Raw genomic sequence first — 25,144 nt, forward strand, 5'->3', positions numbered from 1 at the left:
TGTTGTTGGAAGCTCTGGCTCTATTATAAAAACTTGGACATCTCTACCATGTGTGAACACGGCCGTAAGGTGGCCAACGCTGCTGTGCTTCTTCAGGACTTCTGTCTATAAAGTTTTATAAGAAATAGGCGACCGACTGTGTATTGCCCTGTATTCTGTATCTTGGGGCCCAAAGCTCCAGGCAGGACTGTGTCTGATTACATGGAGACCATCCAGAGTCACCGACTGCGTACATAGATGCCAATAACCCGGGGCCCCAAGGATTAGAGTCCCTGGACTGAATCCAGGCTTGTGGTGGATAACAAAGAACAGCGTCTTGGCGAATAATCAGGAGCCTCGCAGGACAGGGCGTGGGGCCAAGGAGAATCAAGTAAAGTTCTCAGGAAGTTTGCAGTTAATTTTTATTTATTTTTTAAAGGGGCATACACTGAAACAGAAAATGTAAAAGGGATACTACGTGTTTAAAAGACCATGCATGTACATGTGCCATAAAGGGATCAGTAGTGGCTTACTATCACCGCTGAGCCTTATCATCATTGCGATAATTTGCTGTGAAATATGAAAACTACTGTGTGTCAACGAAAAAAATGTCCGCCATAAGCCTGTTACCGTTATCAGACAGATAAGTTTATCTGCGGGCGCTGAGTGATAACAGCCTCACTCCTATCCCCTACCTATGGCTACATTCACACAGTATACAGCGGGCACCAGTGTCAGGGGTGCGGAGGTGACAATCTCACCTGGTTTGTCAAGTCTGGAAAATCATACCGTAATCATGGAAACAAAAACCTCTCTGGTAATTCATTAAAAACTAATATGCAAATTAGCTTGCCTCCAAAATAATGAAATCTGGAGCTCTAGTGCCACCTATTGGAGGCAGCGACCCTACAAGCCAATATTTGTCCCTTTTAAGAGGCCTTGCAACATGGTGACCATAGTCACAAGATGGCGGTCAGCCAAGTACTCGCACCCAACTCCCCTCTGGGAGGTGAAAAAGGGCTGTTGTTCTTCTCTGCCAGTGATCGGGGTCTAAATTAAGTGTAATAGTATGCAGGTACTGAGTATGTCACCACGGAACAGACAGACCAACAGTTGAGGGGTTTAATAACAGGAATCAGGTTCTCCTCGCAGGGAGGAAGCAATGGAAAATAACCAGCAATAAAACAGTGCAAAAATATGGGAGTCAAACAATGTAACAGAATTAAGCAGGGTTTCTTGAGAAAAGAACACTTATCAGTCTGATGAGGACTTGCTTGAAGGGTCGTCTTCTCCAACGTAGGCGCCGAGAAACAGCGGCACTTGTCGTCCCTCTGTTGTCCGTGGGCTGAGTAGTCTCTAGGAGCCCGCTGCCTGGGGTTTCGGGAGTTAGTGTGATATGTACAGGCTCTTAGTCTTTAGCTTTTACAGCACAGCCAGGAATCAGGGGCTCTGCACTGTTAAGTCTCTCACCAAGAATCACAGTCTCTGTACTGATACCGCGGGGACCAGGGGGTCGAAGTCTCTGCACGGGCCAATGTCTCTACACGGGTCTCAAAGCGCCCCTCTCCCGTCACAGCATAGTCCGCTTTCATGTACTCACAAGATGCAGTCTTTCTGGGCAGTCTCCCTGTATTTGTCCTCAGACCGGGAGCTCTCTCTCTGTCTCCCGGAGCGCAGCTGCACCCTGCTCTGACCGCTGCTCTGTCCCTTGCGCGCGTACCTTTCCCGCTCTCTGCCCGCTTCCTTCCTGTCCCAGTCTCTAAGTCTGCCCCCAGGGGAACCTGCAGCACAGCTCAATGGTTCCAGGCACAGAGCCGAGAAGGTAACCGCCCCCAGACTCTTCTTGTGTTTCACCTCCTTACATAAGTGTCCAAATCTTTCCTCTCCCTACCTTAATTATTTGGTGACCTCCATCAGAAATCAGCCTAAAATGAGTCAGTAAATACGAGTTTTGGTTAATGGTGGATAATATGCCAAACCAGGGTCTCCTCCAAAAGAAAGGAGGAGAAGCCGCCCCCATGTACCATCATGGTGGCATTAGTGAGGCACGACGCTCTGTACACCTCATCGCCTTTATAGCACAAAAAATGGTTGGAAACAAGACGACTGATTCCTTTACATCGAACTTAGTGCCATGTCTGCCCCAGGGAAAGAAGCATATCTGAGTAAACATGAAACGTCGTCGTCTGTGTGGTGCCGATACGTCACAGCGGAGCTGCTCGATCACTGATGTAGATAAAGTCCTGGGAAAAGTATATAGAGAAATAAACGATCAGGGCCTGATGCCAAGAACTATCCTAGAAGATAAGAAGGACCTTATCAAGGACCTGAAATCCCGACCTCCCAAAGTATGCACTTCAAAGAATCCATCCAAGCAGGGCCGGGCATAAAGTCAGATGAGGGGCTCCCCGAGTCGGTCATGAAAGGGCAGATATGGGATATCACAGCACTCGCCATGACATTTCCCACCATGCCTGGTTTACTTTTACATTTAAACGGGACCTGTCCCTTGCTACAAATATCTAACATTTCTCCCTGTTGTAAATGCCGCTGTCCTCCTGAATCCGGTGTAGTTTTTCTTTTGTTTCTACGCCTCTCCGTTCCCGAGATATGGCCTCCTCTTCCTTGTAAGTAAATGCATTCTTGTCATACAAGTGGGTGTGGTCCTCAACTCTTCGTGGAGGAATCGCCCACTTGGTCAACAAAGACTAGATTTATATATCGGGAAGATGAAGCCATATCTCCGGAGAGGCGCAGGAGCACGAGAATAACATCGCCGGATTCAGGAGAACAGGGGCATTTACACCAAGTAAAAAAAAACAAACTTATTTATTGCATGTGACAGTTCCCCTTTAAATGGTTGTAGCTTATTATTTGAATAAAATAAATAAATATAAAGATCTAAAACTAAAAAGCAGCCCTCTAGCTCAAGTAATCGACGCCTCTCTGGGAGTGTTCTCATGGGGACACAGGAGCAGAGTAAAAGTAAGAGTCGGACCTGGCGCTTCAAGCTCCGGTACCTCTATTATGTATTCATACTCTTCAGATCAGATTATAGATGATTTCCATCATAATATGGAGGAATTTACTGTGAAATCTCCAATCCCCAAGCTGCAGAACTGGAGACCAGGAGATGTAAATGTAGAATAGATGTGAAGCCATCCCCATTCCGCTGTTTAGCCATGCTTCTTTGTTCCTTCCTATCAGCCCTTACAATGCAAATGTCACCAATAGCCACAAACCCCATTATTTTATAAAATTCTTTATAAACCAGATTAAAGTTATCCCACTGGGGTGAAACCCTGTATGTTGTGTAATAAAGCAGCTGGCAATATCATGGGAGATATGTGTCAAGAGGTGGCTAGCCTAGGTGATGTGAAACTTAGAAACAATGCTCTAGCACTGATAAGTGCTGGAAGGTTTTTTTTTTTAAGGGTCCAGGTTTTAGGAATGACCAGAAGAGCTGGTTAGGATTGATTGTTCCCTTTCCTCCAATCCAAGTTCTGCCGTTCATTTAAAAGGCTTAGCTTCCTCAGAAGTGTCTGTGTGGAGAGGTGGAAAGACTTGTGTGTGCTGGTCAGTCGTGGTCCAACTCTTAACAACCTGTGTGAAAAGCTGTTTCTTTTTGTCTGAATGGGTGAGCCCATATTGTTGTGTGGACTGTTTAGCATAATTTCCACCTTTGTCAGAGAAAGGCTATCTGTTTTGTTCTACCTGGAAGTTTTATGAACTTCAATGAGACTTCCTATTTTCACAATAAATTTTTTGCATGTGTGAATGATACAAGGTGCCAATAAGTGTGAACCCCCACAGGTGTTATAATCTGCATGAACTTGGTGTTGCACCACGGATGGTCTTTTGCAATGTACCATGGACTGTGTAGTGTTGCACAGCCTCTGTGGTGTAATATCTCCATACACTTTTCGATAGCTGTCTGTTGAACGATGGTTCGGCCAGTCCCTTGGCTAGCAGTTATCTCGCCCGACCCACCATACAGAGGAGTGCTTGCTGTCTCGAGCAGTCTCAATGTTGCCTTAGATTTGCAATGTGGCTTTCAGTTGCACAGTTATTGCACATGTTCCTACTGTAAGCACTCAGTCCCAAACTACAGGGAAAAACTGCAGCAAAACCGTGTGGTTTTATAACATGGATTTGACCGATGGCAAAAAAAAATAGAATAGTTGATGTAACCCCATGTCTGTTTCTGGAGGACCTGTGCTGTTCGGCATTACCCAGACAACCCATTTGATCTGCTTAGTGTCAAGGGAAACTTCTTACAGGTCGCGATTGACCAAAGTGGAGAACCCCTTTAAGCTTACATCTTAGACATCCAAGAAGTCGATCGTTACTGAGCAGAGGCCGATTGACAAATGTCCGCCCCATCGATTGGAGCCAAGGCCACGTCACAGGTGGATGTATCTGCCGCTTGTTGGCCCCATATCATTGTGACATGACTTGAATTAGTCATTGTAATGACGGCAATAGTAGAAAACGAAAGTTGATTCCAGCTCCAAGATGTTTGTATAAAATTCAATCCTTTATTGGAAAATTATTAAAAAATTGTAATGACGGCTCCTGGCTCGTCACTCCATTGTTCACTGTAGGAGACTTTTTTTGGAAGTTTCGTCTTTGAACTTGTAACTATGCAGAAAGTGTCCCCTTGGGGCAGCAATGACAACATTGGAAGGGACCGGTCACACAACTCGAGTGTGGAATGTGGCCACCAAAACACAAGGTAGCGACAAAACCAGTTAAGACCAACATTTAAAAAGAAAATGTTGAATACTTGCTCGATATCGCAATTGCGAAGGTGAAATTGTGAATGGACGGAAGTAACAGCCCGAGAAATACAGGAGTCAGTGACAAGTATTGACATTTTTCCTTTACGTGAGCATTTATGTTGAGTTTGGGGAAAAGAAGAAACCTGAAGCTCCTGGTCCCAACGGAAAATCTGCAATGTCCCCATTCCTCGATCACGTGCCACTTAGTTTTGGTGTCTTCCTGTACAAGAGAGGGACCTATGGATCTCATCAGGCACCAATGCACCTTATGGCTGAACTTGCCAACCCCTCCAACCATTAGATGAATGGTGTGAACATTTTTAGTCAATACCACCACCCTTCTGGAGTCACACATCTGTAACATGTCCCGATTTCTTCTCATTCCACAAATGAATATAGCTGCCTCAGGTTTCTCAGAGACGTTGAGCACTCTTCTCGGGGCCTTGGGGATTTGTCAACATTTCCAGGAGTCTAGGAGGTCTCCCCCAATCCTTAGAGCCTCCTGGACATTGGAACTGGCCAAGATGCCTCCAGCTATGCTATGATTTGGATAGACATTGCTCATCTGTGTAGAGGACAACACTCATGAAGATAATGAAGGACCCAACAGACCCAACAGTTGTTTTTTTTTTTTTCAGAGGCAGGAAGCCTTATATATGGCTTGGTGGTGGGTAAAGTGGTCAGTGTGTCCTGCCTGGGTGCTGTGCTCGTTTTTGAGGTAGTTGTAGGGTTGGTTGGAAACTTTTTTATTGAATCCACAATGGTTGGAGTCATTATTGGGCTTGTGAGGAAACCATATTGAGGCTTGGGCTTACAATCTTTGCCAGTTCTTTCCTTTTAGTAAAACCAAGCTCAGTGGTTCCCACAAAGTCACCATTGCTCTACAACCTTGATTTCTTCAGTAAATCACCAGTAATAGTAGCATTTCTGCTTCCAGTTATTAACTGTCTGTTGTGTCCTCTTATCCTCTAGCCTGGGCGTATGGAGATCCTCGCCAGGTCATTTATCCCCGAAATTCTACTGGAATGTACTGCGGGGTTGGGGAAAACCAGTAAGTATAATCTCTATGCAGGTAAAACGTGTAGAAAAGCCTGTCTGCTAACTGCCAGTCATCAGGTCTGAGCCTGTGTATGTATCTCCTAAAAGTTGGTCTCATCTAACCAGCAACTCTGAATAGACCATTAATCAGGAAGCCCGAAAGCCGCCAGCCTCCAATGACCTATGCATCCAAAAGCATTTTTTGTGACTGATGTAATCTGTACCTAAAAAATGTGTTTCTAGTCCCCTAAAATTTCACAAAACAGGATGTATATTTCCTGCTGAGCAAGTAGATCTGCTGGAAAAGCTGTAGGCAGCTACCATTAGGGGCGCAGGCTACCTAAGTATTTCTATTGCTTTCACTGAATTCACTGGAAGCTGCAGCTATATGTATGCAGTGAGCTCCTCCTAGTTGCTATGTATGTAGTGAGCTCCTGCTAGTGGATGTGTATGCCGTGAGCTCCCCCTAGTGGCTATGTCTGTAGTGAGCTCCCTCTAGTTGCTATGTATGTTGTGAGCTCCCCCTAGTGGCTATGTATGTAGTAAGCTCCCCTAGAGGCTATGTATGTAGTGAGCTCCCCCTAGTGGGTATGTATGCAGTGAGCTCCCCTAGTGGATGTGTGTACAGTGAGCTCCCTCTAGAGGCTATGTATGTAGTGAGCTCCCTCTAGTGGCTATGTATGTAGTGAGCTCCCCCTAGAGGCTATGTATGTAGTGAGCTCCCCCTAGTGGATATGTTTGTAGTGAGCTCCCCCTAGTGGGTATGTATGCATTGAGCTCCCCTAGTGGATGTGTGTACAGTGAGCTCCCCCTAGTGGTGGTGTATACAGTGAGCTCCCCCTAGAGGCTATGTATGTAGTGAGCTCCCTCTAGTGGCTATGTATGTAGTGAGCTCCCCCTAGAGGCTATGTATGTAGTGAGCTCCCCCTAGTGGATATGTATGTAGTGAGCTCCCCCTAGTGGGTATGTATGCATTGAGCTCCCCTAGTGGATGTGTGTACAGTGAGCTCTCCCTAGTGGTGGTGTATACAGTGAGCTCCCCCTAGGGGCTATGTATGTAGTGAGCTCCCCCTAGTGGGTATGTATGTAGTGAGCTCCCCTAGTGGGTATGTATGCAGTGAGCTCCCCTAGTGGATGTGTGTACAGTGAGCTCCCCCTACTGGTGGTGTATACAGTGAGCTCCCCCTAGAGGCTATGTATGCAGTGAGCTCCCCCTAGAGGCTATGTATGCAGTGAGCTCCCCCTAGAGGCTATGTATGCAGTGAGCTCCCCCTAGTGGCTATGTATGCAGTGAGCTCCCCCTAGAGGCTATGTATGTAGTGAGCTCCCCCTACTGGTGGTGTATACAGTGAGCTCCCCCTAGAGGCTATGTATGTAGTGAGCTCCCCCTAGAGGCTATGTATGTAGTGAGCTCCCCCTAGATGCTATGTATGCAGTGATCTCCCCCTAGAGGCTATGTATGTAGTGAGATCCCCCAAGTGGCTATGTATGCAGAGTGAGCTCCCCCTAGTGGATGTGTGTCTAGTGAGCTCCCCTAGAGGCTATGCATGTAGTGAGCTCCCCCTAGAGGCTATGTATGTAGTGAGCTCCCCCTAGTGGGTATGTATGTAGTGAGCTCCCCTAGTGGGTATGTATGCAGTGAGCTCCCCTAGTGGATGTGTGTACAGTGAGCTCCCCCTACTGGTGGTGTATACAGTGAGCTCCCCCTAGTGGGTATGTATGTAGTGAGCTCCCCTAGTGGCTATGTATGCAGTGAGCTCCCCTAGTGGATGTGTGTACAGTGAGCTCCCCCTACTGGTGGTGTATACACTGAGCTCCCCCTAGAGGCTATGTATGTAGTGAGCTCCCCCTAGTGGCTGTGTATGCAGTGAGCTCCCCCTAGAGGCTATGTATGCAGTGAGCTCCCCCTAGTGGCTATGTATGCAGTGAGCTCCCCCTAGAGGCTATCTATGTAGTGAGCTCCCTCTACTGGTGGTGTATACAGTGAGTTCCCCCTAGAGGCTATGTATGCAGTGAGCTCCCCCTAGTGGATATGTATGCAGTGAGCTCCCCCTAGAGGCTATGTATGTAGTGAGATCCCCCAAGTGGCTATGTATGCAGAGTGAGCTCCCCCTAGTGGATGTGTGTGTAGTGAGCTCCCCTAGAGGCTATGCATGTAGTGAGCTCCCCCTAGAGGCTATGTATGCAGTGAGCTCCCCCTAGTGGGTATGTATGTAGTGAGCTCCCCCTAGTGGGTATGTATGTAGTGAGTTCCCCTAGTGGGTATGTATGCAGTGAGCTCCCCTAGTGGATGTGTGTACAGTGAGCTCCCCCTACTGGTGGTGTATACAGTGAGCTCCCCCTAGTGGGTATGTATGTAGTGAGCTCCCCTAGTGGCTATGTATGCAGTGAGCTCCCCTAGTGGATGTGTGTACAGTGAGCTCCCCCTACTGGTGGTGTATACAGTGAGCTCCCCCTAGAGGCTATGTATGTAGTGAGCTCCCTCTACTGGTGGTGTATACAGTGAGTTCCCCCTAGAGGCTATGTATGCAGTGAGCTCCCCCTAGTGGATATGTATGCAGTGAGCTCCCCCTAGAGGCTATGTATGTAGTGAGATCCCCCAAGTGGCTATGTATGCAGAGTGAGCTCCCCCTAGTGGATGTGTGTGTAGTGAGCTCCCCTAGAGGCTATGCATGTAGTGAGCTCCCCCTAGAGGCTATGTATGCAGTGAGCTCCCCCTAGTGGTGGTGTATACAGTGAGCTCCCCCTAGAGGCTATGTATGTAGTGAGCTCCCCTGTTGTGATTCGGTTATTTGGCTCCCCCAGTGGTCGCTTGTGGTACTGGTGTCTTGTGAGCTTTTCACCTGTTTCTATCAGGATGTGGGAGTTTCCTATTTAGCCTTGTTCCTCAGTCATTCCAATGCCGGCCATCAATGTAACCAGAGTCTTTCTGTTGCATGTACCTGCTCCCAGTCTGCTGACCAGCTAAGTTGGACATTTCTGTCCTTAGTCTATTTTTGTATGTTTTGTCCAGTTTGCAGTTATGTGATTCTCTGCAGCTGGAAGCTCTTGTGGGCTGAAATTGCCACTCCGGTGCCATGAGTTGGCACATGAGTTTAAGGTAATTTCAGGATGGTTTTTGATAGGGTTTTGTAGCTGACTGCGAAGTCCACTATTGTATCCTTCTGCTATCTAGTTAGTGGGCCTCGCTGTGCTAAATCTGTTTTCATACTACGTTTGTCTTTTCACCTTAACTCACCGTTATTATATGTGGGGGGCTACTATATCCTGTGGGGAATTTTCCTCTGGAGGCAAGCCAGGACTGTGTTTCATCTATTAGGGGTAGTTAGTCCTCCGGCTGGTGCGAGACGTCTAGCGAAAACGTAGGCACGTTCCCTGGCTACTATTAGTTGTGTGTATAGGTTTAGCATCGCGGTCAGCTCCAGTTTCCATCACCCGAGAGCTTGTCCGTTTTTCTATGTTTCTGATGTTCCCCTGCCATTGGGAACCATAACAGTATGGCCGGCCTACATGTTTAATCTATGGGCTGAAGCAGGAGAGAAAAAGGAACTGTGTGGAATTTTTTTTTTTTTTTTTTCTCTGAAGTTGCACTCCAGCTCTAATTGCAGTCTCCTGCTTTCCTCTCCTCTTAACCCCTGAATGGCTCAGATTTTATCTGTTGAAATATGGATCTCCAGAGTCTGGCTACAAATTTGAATAATCTTGCTGCTAAAGTTCAGAATATACAAGATTTTGTTATACATGCTCCTCGGTCTGAACCTAAAATTCCTTTACCAGAGTTTTTCTCCGGAGATCGATCTTGTTTTCTGAATTTTAAATACAATTGTAAATTGTTTCTTTCTCTGAGATCTCACTCTGCTGGAGATCCTGCACAGCAGGTTAAAATAGTGATTTCATTATTGCGGGGTGACCCTCAAAATTGGGCATTTTCATTGGCGCCAGGGGATCCTGCGTTGCTCAATGTGGATGCGTTTTTTCTGGCCTTAGGGTTGCTTTATGAGGAACCTAATTTAGAGATACAGGCTGAAAAGGCCTTGATAGCCCTCTCTCAGGGGCAAGATGAGGCCAAAATATATTGCCAAAAATTTCGAAAATGGTCTGTGCTTACTCAGTGGAATGAGTGCGCTCTGGCGGCAAGTTTCAGAGAAGGTCTCTCTGATGCCGTAAAAGACGTCATGGTGGGGTTTCCTACGCCTACGGGTCTGAATGAGTCCATGACAATGGCTATTCAGATTGATCGGCGTTTACGGGAACGCAAACCTGTGCACCATTTGGCGGTGTCTTCTGAGAAGGCACCAGAGAGTATGCAATGTGATAGTTTTCTGTCCAGAAGCGAACGACAGAATTATAGGCGCAAAAATGGGTTGTGCTTCTATTGTGGGAATTCAACTCATGTTATATCAGCATGCTCAAAACGAACAAACAAAGTTGCTAAATCCTCTGCTATTGGCACTTTGCAGTCCAAGTTTATTTTGTCTGTGACTTTAATTTGTTCGTTATCTTCTATTGTCGCGGATGCTTATGTGGATTCTGGTGCCGCTTTGAGTCTTATGGATTGGTCCTTTGCCAGGCGCTGTGGGTTTGATCTAGAGCCTCTGGAAGTCCCTATACCTTTAAAGGGTATTGATTCTACGCCATTGGCTAGTAATAAACCACAATACTGGACACAAGTGACTATGCGTATGACTCCAGACCATCAGGAGGTGATTCGCTTCCTTGTGTTGTTTAATCTACATGATGTATTAGTGCTGGGATTGCCATGGTTGCAAACCCATAACCCAGTCCTTGACTGGAAAACTATGTCTGTACTAAGCTGGGGATGTCAGGGAATTCATGGGGGCGCTCCTTTGGTTTCCATTGCTTCATCTATTCCTTCTGAGATCCCGGCTTTTTTGTCTGATTATTGTGATGTTTTTGAGGAGTCTACTCTTAATTCTCTTCCCCCTCACAGAGATTGTGATTGCGCCATAGATCTGATTCCTGGCAGTAAATTTCCTAAGGGTCGTTTATTCAATCTGTCTGTACCTGAACATGCTGCTATGCGAGAGTATATTAGGGAGTCCTTGGAAAAAGGACATATTCGTCCTTCTTCGTCTCCTTTAGGAGCAGGGTTCTTTTTTGTAGCCAAAAGAGATGGTTCTTTGAGACCTTGTATTGATTATAGACTCTTAAATAAGATCACAGTCAAATATCAGTATCCTTTGCCATTGCTGACAGATTTATTTGCTCGCATTAAGGGAGCTAAGTGGTTCTCTAAGATTGATCTTCGCGGTGCGTATAATTTGGTGCGAATTAAGCAGGGGGATGAGTGGAAAACCGCATTTAATACGCCCGAGGGCCATTTTGAGTATTTGGTAATGCCTTTTGGTTTGTCAAATGCCCCTTCGGTCTTTCAGTCTTTTATGCACAATATTTTCCGTGAATATCTGGATAAATTCATGGTTGTGTATCTGGATGATGTTTTGATTTTTTCGGATGACTGGGAGTCTCATGTTCAACAGGTTAGGAAGGTTTTTCAGGTTTTGCGGACCAATTCTCTGTTTGTAAAGGGTGCAAAGTGTGTTTTTGGGGTTCAGAAGATTTATTTTCTGGGGTACATTTTTTCCCCTTCTTCTATTGAGATGGATCCTGTTAAGGTTCGGGCAATTTGTGACTGGACGCAGCCGACTTCTCTTAAGAGCCTTCAGAAATTTTTGGGCTTTGCTAATTTTTATCGTCGATTCATAACTGGTTTTTCTAGCGTGGTCAAGCCTTTGACTGATTTGACTAAAAAAGGTGCTGATGTTGCCGATTGGTCTCCTGCTGCTCTGGAGGCCTTTCGAGAGCTTAAGCGCCGCTTTTCTTCTGCCCCTGTGTTGCGCCAGCCTGATGTTTCACTTCCTTTTCAGGTGGAAGTTGATGCTTCCGAGATTGGAGCGGGGGCGGTTTTGTCACAGAAAAGTTCAGATGGTTCAGTGATGAGACCTTGTGCGTTCTTTTCTCGAAAATTTTCGCCCGCCGAGCGAAACTATGATGTTGGTAATCGGGAGCTTTTGGCGATGAAATGGGCATTCGAGGAGTGGCGTCATTGGCTTGAGGGTGCTAGACATCAGGTGGTGGTCTTGACTGATCACAAGAATTTGATTTATCTTGAGTCGGCCAGACGTCTGAATCCTAGACAGGCGCGCTGGTCGTTGTTTTTCTCTCGGTTTAATTTTGTGGTCTCGTATCTGCCAGGTTCTAAAAATGTGAAGGCTGATGCCCTTTCTAGGAGTTTTGAACCTGATTTCCCTGGTGATTCCAAACCTACGGGTATCCTTAAGGATGGGGTGATATTGTCTGCTGTCTCCCCTGACCTGCGACGTGCTTTACAAGAGTTTCAGGCGGATCGGCCTGATCGTTGTCCGCCTGGTAGATTGTTTGTGCCGGATGAGTGGACCAGTAGAGTCATCTCGGAGGTTCATTCTTCTGCGTTGGCTGGTCATCCGGGAATTTTTGGTACCAGGGATTTGGTGGCTAGGTCCTTCTGGTGGCCTTCCCTGTCTCGGGACGTGCGTACTTTTGTGCAGTCTTGTGATGTTTGTGCTCGGGCCAAGCCTTGTTGTTCTCGGGCTAGTGGATTGTTGTTGTCCTTGCCTATTCCTAAGAGGCCTTGGACACACATCTCTATGGATTTTATTTCTGATCTCCCTGTTTCTCAGAAAATGTCTGTCATCTGGGTGGTGTGTGACCGTTTTTCTAAGATGGTTCATTTGGTACCTTTGCCCAAGTTGCCTTCCTCATCTGAGTTGGTGCCTCTGTTTTTTCAGAATGTGGTTCGGTTGCATGGTATCCCGGAGAATATAGTTTCTGACAGGGGATCTCAGTTTGTGTCCAGATTTTGGCGGGCGTTTTGTGCCAGGATGGGCATTGATTTGTCTTTTTCATCTGCATTTCATCCTCAGACGAATGGCCAGATGGAGCGTACTAATCAGACCTTGGAGACTTATTTGAGGTGTTTTGTGTCTGCTGATCAGGATGACTGGGTCACCTTTTTGCCGTTGGCAGAGTTTGCCCTTAATAATCGGGCCAGTTCTGCCACTTTGGTTTCCCCTTTCTTTTGCAATTCGGGGTTCCATCCTCGTTTTTCATCTGGTCAGGTGGAATCTTCGGATTGTCCTGGAGTGGATACTATGGTGGACAGGTTGCATCGTATTTGGGGTCAGGTGGTGGACAATTTAAAGTTGTCCCAGGAGAGGACTCAGCATTTTGCTAATCGCCATCGTCGTGTTGGTCCTCGTCTTCGTGTTGGGGACTTGGTGTGGTTGTCTTCCCGTTTTGTCCCTATGAGGGTCTCTTCTCCTAAGTTTAAGCCTCGGTTCATCGGTCCTTATAGGATTTTGGAAATTCTTAACCCTGTGTCTTTTCGTTTGGACCTCCCAGCATCCTTTGCTATCCATAATGTTTTCCATCGGTCGTTATTGCGGAGGTATGAGGTGCCAGTTGTGCCTTCTGTTGAGCCTCCTGCTCCTGTGCTGGTTGAGGGTGAGTTGGAGTACGTGGTGGAGAAAATCTTGGACTCCCGTGTTTCCAGACGGAGACTTCAATATCTGGTTAAGTGGAAGGGCTACGGTCAGGAGGATAATTCTTGGGTTTCAGCTTCAGATGTTCATGCCTCTGATTTGGTTCGTGCCTTTCATAGGGCTCATCCAGATCGCCCTGGTGGTTCTTGTGAGGGTTCGGTGCCCCCTCCTTAAGGGGGGGTACTGTTGTGATTCGGTTATTTGGCTCCCCCAGTGGTCGCTTGTGGTACTGGTGTCTTGTGAGCTTTTCACCTGTTTCTATCAGGATGTGGGAGTTTCCTATTTAGCCTTGTTCCTCAGTCATTCCAATGCCGGCCATCAATGTAACCAGAGTCTTTCTGTTGCATGTACCTGCTCCCAGTCTGCTGACCAGCTAAGTTGGACATTTCTGTCCTTAGTCTATTTTTGTATGTTTTGTCCAGTTTGCAGTTATGTGATTCTCTGCAGCTGGAAGCTCTTGTGGGCTGAAATTGCCACTCCGGTGCCATGAGTTGGCACATGAGTTTAAGGTAATTTCAGGATGGTTTTTGATAGGGTTTTGTAGCTGACTGCGAAGTCCACTATTGTATCCTTCTGCTATCTAGTTAGTGGGCCTCGCTGTGCTAAATCTGTTTTCATACTACGTTTGTCTTTTCACCTTAACTCACCGTTATTATATGTGGTGGGCTACTATCTCCTGTGGGGAATTTTCCTCTGGAGGCAAGCCAGGACTGTGTTTCATCTATTAGGGGTACTTAGTCCTCCGGCTGGTGCGAGACGTCTAGCGAAAACGTAGGCACGTTCCCTGGCTACTATTAGTTGTGTGTATAGGTTTAGCATCGCGGTCAGCTCCAGTTTCCATCACCCGAGAGCTTGTCCGTTTTTCTATGTTTCTGATGTTCCCCTGCCATTGGGAACCATAACACTCCCCCTACTGGTGGTGTATACAGTGAGCTCCCCCTAGAGGCTATGTATGTAGTGAGCTCCCCCTAGAGGCTATGTATGTAGTGAGATCCCCCAAGTGGCTATGTATGCAGAGTGAGCTCCCCTTAGTGGATGTGTGTGTAGTGAGCTCCCCTAGAGGCTATGCATGTAGTGAGCTCCCCCTAGAGGCTTTGTATGTAGTGAGCTCCCCTAGAGGCTATACATGTAGTGAGCTCCCCCTAGAGGCTATGTATGTAGTGAGCTCCCCTAGTGGCTGTGTATGTAGTGAGCTCCCCCTAGAGGCTATGTATGTAGTGAGCTCCCCCTAGTGGCTGTGTATGTAGTGAGCTCCCCTAGAGGCTATGCATGTAGTGAGCTCCCCCTAGAGGCTATGTATGTAGTGAGCTCCCCCTAGTGGGTATGTATGCATTGAGCTCCCCTAGTGGATGTGTGTACAGTGAGCTCCCCCTAGAGGCTATGTATGTAGTGAGCTCCCCCTAGTGGGTATGTATGCATTGAGCTCCCCTAGTGGATGTGTGTACAGTGAGCTCTCCCTAGTGGATGTGTGTACAGTGAGCTCTCCCTAGTGGTGGTGTATACAGTGAGCTCCCCCTAGAGGCTATGTATGTAGTGAGCTCCCCCTAGTGGATGTGTGTGTAGTGAGCTCCCCCTAGTGGATGTGTGTGTATTGAGCTCCCCCTAGTGGATGTGTGTACAGTGAGCTCTCCCTAGTGGTGGTGTATACAGTGAGCTCCCCCTAGTGGCTATGTATGTAGTGAGCTCCCTCTAGTGGCTATGTATGTAGTGAGCTCCCCCAAGTGGCTATGTATGCAGAGTGAGCTCCCCCTAGAGGCTATGTATGCAGTGAGCTCCCCTAGTGGATGTGTGTACAGTGAGCTCTCCCTAGTGGATGTGTGTTCAGTGAGCTCCCCCTAGTGGTGGTGTATACAGTGAGCTCCCCCTAGAGGCTATGTATGTAGTGAGCTCCCCCTAGTGGATGTGTGTGTAGTGAGCTCCCCCTAGTGGATGTGTGTACAGTGAGCTCTCCCTAGTGGTGGTGTATACAGTGAGCTCCCCCTAGTGGCTATGTATGTAGTGAGCTCCTCCAAGTGGCTATGTATGCAGAGTGAGCTCCCCCCTAGTGGCTATGTATGCAGTGAGCTCCCCTAGTGGATGTGTGTACAGTGAGCTCCCCCTACTGGTGGTGTTGGTGGTGTATGCAGTGAGCTCCCCCTAGAGGCTATGTATGCAGTGAGCTCCCCCTAGAGGCTATGTATGTAGTGAGCTCCCCCAAGTGGCTATGTATGCAGAGTGAGTTCCCCCTAGTAGCTATGTATGGTTGAGCTCCCCCTAGTGGCTGTCTGTAGTAGGCTCCCCCTAGTGGCTATGTATGCAGTGAGTATAAATCCCACCCCCAGGGAGCAGCGCGACCCTGAGCCGGACCACCCAGTCTTGGGCAGTTTTACATAAATCCTGGCGTCTTACAGTCTGTTTCCCTCCTGGTAAATTGAGGACTTTTGGCGACTACTGTGCACAGACAAACCTGTGCCCATCACTGTTGTATGTCTCCAGACGATCCATGCTTTACACCTCGGCTTCTCTCTTGGAGGGTGTGTGCTCTGCGTCTTCTCATGTCTTTCTCTCCGCGCAGGGACAAGCCCTACCTGCTGTACTATGACCTGCTGAAGTGCATCACGGGCACCAGCATCCTGGCGTCAGCCATGAATGGGTTACAGTGCCCCACCACCCAGGTACTGTCCCTGACCACGGTCCTCCCATACCCCTCATATCCTGCCATCTTTAACCCTTCCCTGCCTGCTCCCTACATTTCAGGTCTGTGTGAAGGAATGCCCGCAGGATTTCAGAGGCACGTCTTTCTGGGCCGCCCCTAAAGATGCCTTCATCCAGGAGTATTGTCAGCCCAGCATTAATCTGACCACCACACAACTGGTCAGTATGCGGAGGACATAAATGGTTCATAGAAACATACGTATGATGTAATAAGTATATTCTGTATGATACGGGAGGTAATTACAGGGGATGGATCGCTGGGATACTAGCAAAGCACAGAGAGAGAGTCTAGGCTGCCGCCATATTGGATCGTTACACATGCGGACATGGGGATCTACCTATTTATAGGAATTTTCCACTTTGGACACCCCCATTTTGATAGGAGGAACCCCAACAGTAAGCCGAGCACCATGTGTCCAGTTCTAGGACCTCCAGTGATCATCAGTGATCTGTGGTGGATCAGAATAGTGAGTGCAGCTCTGGAGTATAATACAGGATGTAACTAAAGATTAGTAATGTAATGTATGTACACAGTGACTGCACCAGCAGAATAGTGAGTGCAGCTCTGTAGTATAATACAGGAGGTAACTCAGGATCAGTAATGTAATGTATGTACACAGTGACTGCACCAGCAGAATAGTGAGTGCAGCTCTGGAGTATAATACAGGATGTAACTCAGGATCAGTAATGTATGTACACAGTGACTGCACCAGCAGAATAGTGAGTGCAGCTCTGGGGTATAATACAGGATGTAACTCAGGATCAGTAATGTAATGTATGTACACAGTGACTGCACCAGCAGAATAGTGAGTGCAGCTCTGTAGTATAATACAGGATGTAACTCAGGATCAGTAATGTAATGTATGTACACAGTGACTGCACCAGCAGAATAGTGAGTGCAGCTCTGGAGTATAATACAGGAGGTAACTCAGGATCAGTAATGTAATGTATGTACACAGTGACTGCACCAGCAGAATAGTGAGTGCAGCTCTGGAGTATAATACAGGAGGTAACTCAGGATCAGTAATGTAATGTATGTACACAGTGACTGCACCAGCAGAATAGTGAGTGCAGCTCTGGAGTATAATACAGGAGGTAACTCAGGATCAGTAATGTAATGTATGTACACAGTGACTACACCGGCAGAATAGTGAGTGCAGCTCTGGGGTATAATACAGGATGTAACTCAGGATCAGTAATGTAACGTATGTACACAGTGACTGCACCAGCAGAATAGTGAGTGCAGCTCTGGAGTATAATACAGGACATAACTCAGGATCAGTAATGTAGTGTATGTACACAGTGACTGCACCAGCAGAATAGTGAGTGCAGCTCTGGAGTGTAATACTCAGGATAAATAATGTATATGTACAGTGACCTAATATTACATGTAATTACGTTTTCTATTTTTCCTCAGTCTGTGTATGATATCGTGGCCGAGGAGCTGTGTCCTGCGTTTCTGATTAAGAGCGATCCATGTGAGTAATGGTAAACCCCCACTTTTTCCTGAGCTAACAAAACTTGAAGAACCATCCTAAATAGGCGGCACTTACTAATTTATGTTTTGGGAATATACCATAGAAAGAGACTCTGTGGCTCCTACAGGAATGTTAGAGAGAGAGGCCCCATACTTCAGCGGCCACATCGCTTCAGAACATTATTAACTTGTAGATTAACCCCATATCTGCAGGTAAATTGCTGTGTTTTTTTATACATGACAGGTTCCCTTTAAACATGACATTCTGACTACCTACAGCCACCACTAGGGGGAGCTCTCTGCATACAGTGTTATTACTGATTTCAACCTGGAAGCAGTACAGTATATGCAATATTCTCACGCACTCCCCCTAGTGGTGGATACTTGGGATTTTTTTTTATCTCTTTGATGTACGAGGATCTTTATTTCAGAAAATCACATACTGTATTATGGAATTTAAAAGGATAATCTGCCTCTTATGAGGCCATTCACTGGGTAATATTCCTGGGCTAATGGGCTATTAGTGACATCACTGCGCCAAGTGTGATGTCATTCGATGCACATTTAGTTGACAAGCTGTGTCAGGAGCTGCTAATGGTGCTGATAGATTTTCACCCTGTTTTTCTTTTTTTTTTTTTTTTTATAAAAAAGTTAAAAATTGTGTTTCAAACCCTGAGTATGGGGCAAATTGCTTTGTACTGATGTTTTCTGAGACCCGTACATTTTTTACCTTCCATCAATGAATGATGAGCTGTAGATTTTAATGGTATCATTTTGGGTACATTTGACATTTTGATCATTTTTTTTACTATTGTTTTTGCAGAGGAGCTTTGACTAATTAAAGGTAATTTTTGACATTCTTTTTTTTTTTTTTTTGCCTAACAATGTCACCATACAGGTTAAACAATTTTATATTTTGATAGATCGGCCCTTTATGGATGCGACAGTACCATTTTTTATTTTTTTTTCAATCTTTTACATTTTTTTTTTTTTAACTGGGGAAAGACTGTTGATTTACATTTTTATCTTTTTGAGTACCAACATGGCCGCGGTGAGGGATCTTCAACAGGCGATCACATTGTGGGGAGGGGAGGACCGCGATGGGGACGAACATCAGGCCCGGTTTGCACAGCTTAATTGTAGCTGTAAGCGATTGACAGCACCATTTTAGGGGTTAACGGCAATGATCGGAGCTAGCTTTGATCGCTGCTGTTAGACAGGTGCTGGCTGTGTATCAGTCGGCACCGGCCTGTTATGAAGGGCACTTCACACACTCGCCTGATCCGTTACGATCTATCCATCATGGGGTGTTTCCACTCCGAAGACCGATGTGTTTGTGAACAGGTCTCTCTCTTTCAGTGTTTAACAGGTGTTTCCCCAGCACGAATTTCTCCATTCCTCCTAACTTCTCAATCATATATGGAGGAAAGAATTTGACCGGGAACGAATCCAGAGATTCTATACTCAATGCAACCAAGTAAGTTTTGGCGTCCCCCTTTTTACTTCTAGGTACTTTGACTTGTTTCAGTCTTTACAATCCTCCATCAGGTCCACAACTCCATGTTTTCTGTCTCTGCCGAATCCACCATCTGGCAATCTGTCGTTAATTCTTTGCCTCTTACCTGAGTTTTTCAGGTGACTTGATTCTCCTCCCTGTACTGCGGTTTCTAACTCCTTTCTCTCCACCTTTTTATTTCTTAGCCAAATATTTGATTCATTCAACTTCCAGAACCTGGGAAAGAAAATATTTCAGGACTTTGCCAAGTCATGGTCTTGGATCCTCATGTAAGTCATATGGGGTGTGTGGGATATTCCCTTATCTATCCATTCATGATCTCTGGGGGTCCTTCTGCTGAGACCAACACACCAATCACAGGGGGACCCAAATCTCCCTGAGTGACAGAAGTGGTAGTGAGCGTGTGCGATCACCACTACTATAGACCCTGGATGGAGCGTAGGGAGCGTGTGTGACCACCACTACTATAGACCTTGGATGGAGAAGTAGTGAGTGTGTGACCACCAATACCATACACAGTGGATGGAGCGGTAGTGAGGGTGTGCGACCAGCAATACTATACACAGTGGATGGAGAAGAAGTGAGTGTGTGACCACCAATACCATACACAGTGGATGGAGCGGTAGTGAGGGTGTGCGACCACCAATACTACACACAGTGGATGGAGAAATAGTGAGTGTGTGACCACCACTACTATACACAGTGGATGGAGAAGAAGTGAGTGTGTGATCACCACTACTATACACAGTGGATGGAGAAGTAGTGAGCGTGTGCGACCACCACTACTATACACAATGGATGGAGAAGAAGTGAGTGTGTGAATACCAATACCATACACAGTGGATGGAGAAGTAGTGAGCGTGTGCGACCACCAATACCATACACAGTGGATGGAGCGGTAGTGAGGGTGTGCGACCACCAATACTATACACAGTGGATGGAGAAATAGTGAGCATGTGCGACCATCACTACTATACACAATGGATGGAGAAGTAGTGAGCATGTGCGACCACCACAACTATACACAGTGGATGGAGAAGTAGTGAGCGTGTGCGACCACCTCTCCTATAGACAGTGAATGAGCCAGTGGTTACATGCGCTCACTATCGCTTCATTCACACAGGGAACATGGGAGCCTCTTGATTGGTAAATTGGAGGCAGTAGCTCTAGGAACATTGTAAGTGGTCTGACTAGGAGATGGCGGTAGCTGAAGGTGGAGATATAAACGTCAGTGTGAACAGAGAGTGAGCGAGGCATATATGGCACCATGGAAAGTGTTAAGGTGTTGAGGTGATGGGGCAACAGCTGCAGGGTCGGATAGAGAGTATAGCGACATGGTCACTAAGTATTTATCAGTAATCTGGGTAGAAGAGCTGACACTCTACAATCTTCCATTTCCTTGTATTGCAGAGCTCTGGCTATAGCTATGGTGACGAGCCTCCTCTTCCTCATCCTATTGAGGTTCATTGCCGGCATCTTGGTGTGGCTGCTCATCATTGGTGTAATAGGGGTTATTGGTTACGGTGAGTCTAAGGAGCAGAACTGCTCCATCTGTAATATATAACTATGTCTCCACCAGCAGAATAGTGAGTGCAGCTCTGGGGTATAATACACGATGTAACTCAGGATCAGTAATGTAATGTATGTACACAGTGACTCCACGAGCACAATAGTGAGTGCAGCTCTGGGGTATAATACAGGATGTAACTCAGGATCAGTAATGTAATTTATGTACACAGTGACTCCACGAGCACAATAGTGAGTGCAGCTCTGGGGTATAATACAGGATGTAACTCAGTATCAGTACAGGATCAGTAATGTAATGTATGTACATGGTGACTGCAGCAGCAGAATAGTGAGTGCAGCTCTGGGGTATAATACAGGATGTAACTCAGGATCAGTAATGTAATTTATGTACACAGTGACTCCACTGTTGTGAATTCTGCTCTTGGGCTCCCTCCGGTGGTTGTTGGTGGTAGTGCAGTTGTCTCTGGGTTGTAATCCAGGGCAGGTGTTTCTGCTGATTTGCAGCTCTACTAGGTATTTAGGTGTGCAGGATCCATTAGTCCCTGCCAGTTGTCCATTGTTCTTGGAGGGATTGCATCTCTGTCTGGCTCCCCATGCCCTGCTGTCAATTCAGCTAAGATAAGTGTCTGGTTTTTTGTCTCTGCAGCACACATGCAGTGCAATTCAGTGCAATTCATTGTGTTTTTGTCCAGCTTAGACTTTGTTTGGATTTTTCAGTCATGCTGGATTCTCTGGAGATGCAGATATACATTCTATGTCTTTAGTTAGATGTAGAATTTTTGCATTATCTGCTGTGGATATTTTTAGGGTTTTAATACTGACCGCTTAGAATTCTGTCCTATCCTTTTCTATTTAGCTAGAAGTGCCTCTTTTGCTAAATCCTGTTTTCTGCCTGTGTGTGTCTTTCCTCTTATACTCACAGTCAATATTTGTGGGGGGCTGCCTATCCTTTGGGGTTCTGCTCTGAGGCAAGATAGAATTCCCATTTCCATCTATAGGGGTATTTAGTCCTCCGGCTGTGTCGAGGTGTCTAGGACGTGTTGGGTACACCCCACGGCTACTTCTAGTTGCGGTGTCAGTTTAGGGTTTGCGGTCAGTACAGGTACCACCTACTCCAGAGAAAGTCTCATGCGGCTCCAAGGTCACCGGATCATAACAGTACAACTGGCCTACAATGAGTTAAATGCATCTCAGAAAAAGGGAAGAAAGGTGTTGAGCCATTTGTTTTTCTGTATCCTGTTTTGTCTTTCCTTCCCTCTTTTCCTCTGGGTGACTGAGGAGTCTTGTGCTAGCATGGATGTTCAGGGATTAGCTTCTCGTGTAGACCAGCTTGCTGCTAGGGTACAGGGTATTTCTGATTATATTGTTCAGACTCCGGTTTTAGAGCCTAGGATTCCTACTCCTGATTTGTTTTTTGGGGACAGGTCCAAATTTTTGAGTTTTAAAAACAACTGTAAACTGTTTTTTGCTCTGAAACCTCGTTCCTCTGGTGATCCCATTCAGCAGGTTAAAATTGTCATCTCCCTGCTGCGTGGCGATCCTCAGGATTGGGCATTTTCTCTGGAATCTGGGAATCCGGCCTTGCTTAATGTAGACGCCTTTTTTCAGGCTCTAGGATTATTATATGATGAACCAAATTCTGTGGATCAAGCGGAGAAGACCTTGTTGGCCCTGTCTCAGGGTCAAGAAGCGGCAGAATTGTATTGTCAGAAATTTAGAAAATGGTCTGTGTTGACTAAATGGAATGAGGATGCTTTGGCGGCAATTTTCAGAAAGGGTCTTTCTGAATCTGTTAAAGATGTTATGGTGGGGTTTCCCACGCCTGTTGGTCTGAGTGATTCTATGTCTCTGGCCATTCAGATTTATCGGCGCTTGCGGGAGCGCAGAACTGTGCGCGCTGTGGCGTTGTCCTCAGAGCAGATGCCTGAGCCTATGCAGTGTGATAGGATTCTGTCTAGAACGGAACAACAAGGATTCAGACGTCAGAATAGGTTGTGTTTTTATTGTGGCGATGCTTCTCATGTCATTTCAGTCTGCCCTAAGCGTACAAAGAGAATCGCTAGTTCGGTTACCATCAGTACTGTACAACCTAAATTTCTGTTATCTGTGACCTTGATCTGCTCATTGTCGTCATTTTCTGTCATGGCGTTTGTGGATTCAGGCGCTGCTTTGAACTTAATGGACTTCGAATTTGCCAGGCGTTGTGGGTTTCCCTTGCAGTCTTTGCAGAACCCTATTCCTTTAAGGGGCATTGATGCTACACCTTTGGCTAAAAATAAACCCCAGTTTTGGACACAGGTGACCATGTGCATGGCGCCAGCCCATCAAGAAGATTGTCGTTTTCTGGTGTTGCATAATTTGCATGATGCTATTGTGCTGGGTTTTCCATGGTTGCAGGTACATAATCCGGTGTTGGATTGGAAGTCTATGTCTGTGACTAGTTGGGGTTGTCAGGGGGTTCATAATGACGTTCCTTTGATGTCAATCTCCTCTTCCTCCTCTTCTGAAATTCCAGAGTTTTTGTCTGATTTTCAGGATGTATTCGATGAGCCCAAGTCCAGTTCCCTTCCACCGCATAGGGACTGTGATTGTGCTATTGACTTGATTCCAGGCTGTAAGTTTCCTAAGGGCCGACTTTTCAACCTGTCTGTGCCTGAACATACCGCCATGCGGAGTTATGTTAAGGAGTCTTTGGAGAAAGGGCATATTCGGCCATCTTCTTCACCGTTGGGAGCGGGATTTTTTTTTGTTGCTAAGAAGGATGGCTCCTTGAGACCCTGCATTGATTATCGCCTCTTGAATAAGATCACGGTCAAGTTTCAATACCCTTTGCCTTTGCTTTCAGATTTGTTTGCTAGGATTAAGGGGGCTAGTTGGTTTACTAAGATTGACCTTCGGGGGGCAAATAATCTTGTTCGTATTAAGCAGGGTGATGAATGGAAAACTGCGTTTAATACGCCCGAAGGCCATTTTGAATACCTTGTGATGCCATTCGGGCTCTCTAATGCTCCATCTGTTTTTCAGTCCTTCATGCATGATATCTTCCGGAATTATCTTGATAAATTCATGATTGTATATTTGGATGACATTTTAATTTTTTCCGATGATTGGGAGTCTCATGTGAAACAGGTCAGGATGGTATTTCAGATCCTTCGTGATAATGCTTTGTTTGTGAAGGGGTCTAAGTGTCTCTCTGGAGTGCAGAAGGTTTCTTTTTTGGGCTTCATTTTTTCTCCCTCATCTATAGAGATGGATCCGGTTAAGGTTCAGGCCATTCATGATTGGATTCAGCCCACATCCGTGAAGAGCCTTCAGAAATTTTTGCGCTTTGCTAATTTTTATCGCCGTTTCATTGCTAACTTCTCCAGTGTGGTTAAACCCCTGACCGATTTGACGGAGAAAGGCGCTGATGTGACGAATTGGTCCTCTGCGGCTGTCTCTGCCTTTCAGGAGCTTAAACGCCGATTTACTTCTGCCCCGGTGTTGCGTCAGCCGGATGTTTCTCTTCCGTTTCAGGTTGAGGTTGACGCTTCTGAGATTGGGGCAGGGGCCGTTTTGTCTCAGAGGAATTCTAATGGTTCCTTGATGAAACCATGTGCCGCCTTTTCCCGTAAGTTTTCGCCTGCTGAACGCAATTATGATGTTGGCAATCGGGAGTTGTTGGCTATGAAGTGGGCGTTCGAGGAGTGGCAACATTGGCTTGAGGGAGCCAAGCACCGTATTGTGGTCTTGACCGATCATAAAAATCTGATTTACCTCGAGTCTGCCAAACGGCTGAATCCTAGACAGGCTCGATGGTCCCTGTTTTTCTCCCGTTTTGATTTCGTGGTCTCGTATCTTCCGGGTTCTAAGAATATTAAGGCTGATGCCCTCTCTAGGAGTTTTTTACCTGATTCTCCTGAGGTCCTTGAACCAGTCGGCATTCTGAAGGAAGGGGTGGTCCTTTCTGCCATTTCCCCTGATTTACGATGGGTTCTTCAGGAATTTCAGGCTGACAAACCTGACCGCTGTCCAGTGGGGAAACTGTTTGTTCCTGATAGATGGACTAGTAGAGTGATTTCTGAGGTTCATTGTTCTGAGTTGGCTGGCCATCCTGGTATTTTTGGTACCAGAGATTTGGTTGGTAGGTCCTTTTGGTGGCCTTCTTTGTCGCGTGATGTGCGTTCTTTTGTGCAGTCCTGTGGGACTTGTGCGCGGGCCAAGCTTTGTTGTTCCCGTGCTAGTGGGTTGCTTTTGCCTTTGCCGGTCCCTGAGAGGCCCTGGACGCATATTTCTATGGATTTTATTTCAGATCTTCCGGTTTCCCAGAGGATGTCGGTTATCTGGGTGGTTTGTGACCGGTTCTCTAAGATGGTTCATTTGGTGCCTTTGCCTAAATTGCCTTCCGCTTCTGATTTGGTTCCGTTGTTTTTTCAGCATGTGGTTCGTTTGCATGGTATTCCGGAGAATATTGTGTCTGACAGAGGTTCCCAGTTTGTTTCTAGGTTTTGGCGGGCCTTTTGTGCTAGGCTGGGCATTGATTTGTCTTTTTCCTCCGCATTTCATCCTCAGACAAATGGCCAGACCGAGCGAACTAATCAGACTTTGGAAA

At 46.3% G+C, this 25,144-nt stretch overlaps 1 protein-coding gene across 1 annotated transcript in view; it reads left to right on the forward strand.

Moving 5' to 3' along the window:
- SLC44A4 (solute carrier family 44 member 4) overlaps positions 1 to 25,144 on the forward strand; it is an 82,916-nt gene that overhangs the window by 40,377 nt on the left and 17,395 nt on the right. The window contains exons 4-10 of the mRNA XM_077286077.1: positions 5,733 to 5,811; positions 15,894 to 15,993; positions 16,076 to 16,192; positions 17,451 to 17,511; positions 18,870 to 18,987; positions 19,212 to 19,295; positions 20,437 to 20,549. Of these exons, the coding sequence (XP_077142192.1) occupies positions 5,733 to 5,811; positions 15,894 to 15,993; positions 16,076 to 16,192; positions 17,451 to 17,511; positions 18,870 to 18,987; positions 19,212 to 19,295; positions 20,437 to 20,549 (672 nt within the window). The remainder of the gene's footprint in view (positions 1 to 5,732; positions 5,812 to 15,893; positions 15,994 to 16,075; positions 16,193 to 17,450; positions 17,512 to 18,869; positions 18,988 to 19,211; positions 19,296 to 20,436; positions 20,550 to 25,144) is intronic.

The sequence above is a fragment of the Ranitomeya variabilis genome, chromosome 2 (assembly GCF_051348905.1).
Source record: "Ranitomeya variabilis isolate aRanVar5 chromosome 2, aRanVar5.hap1, whole genome shotgun sequence".
NCBI lineage: Eukaryota > Metazoa > Chordata > Amphibia > Anura > Dendrobatidae > Ranitomeya > Ranitomeya variabilis.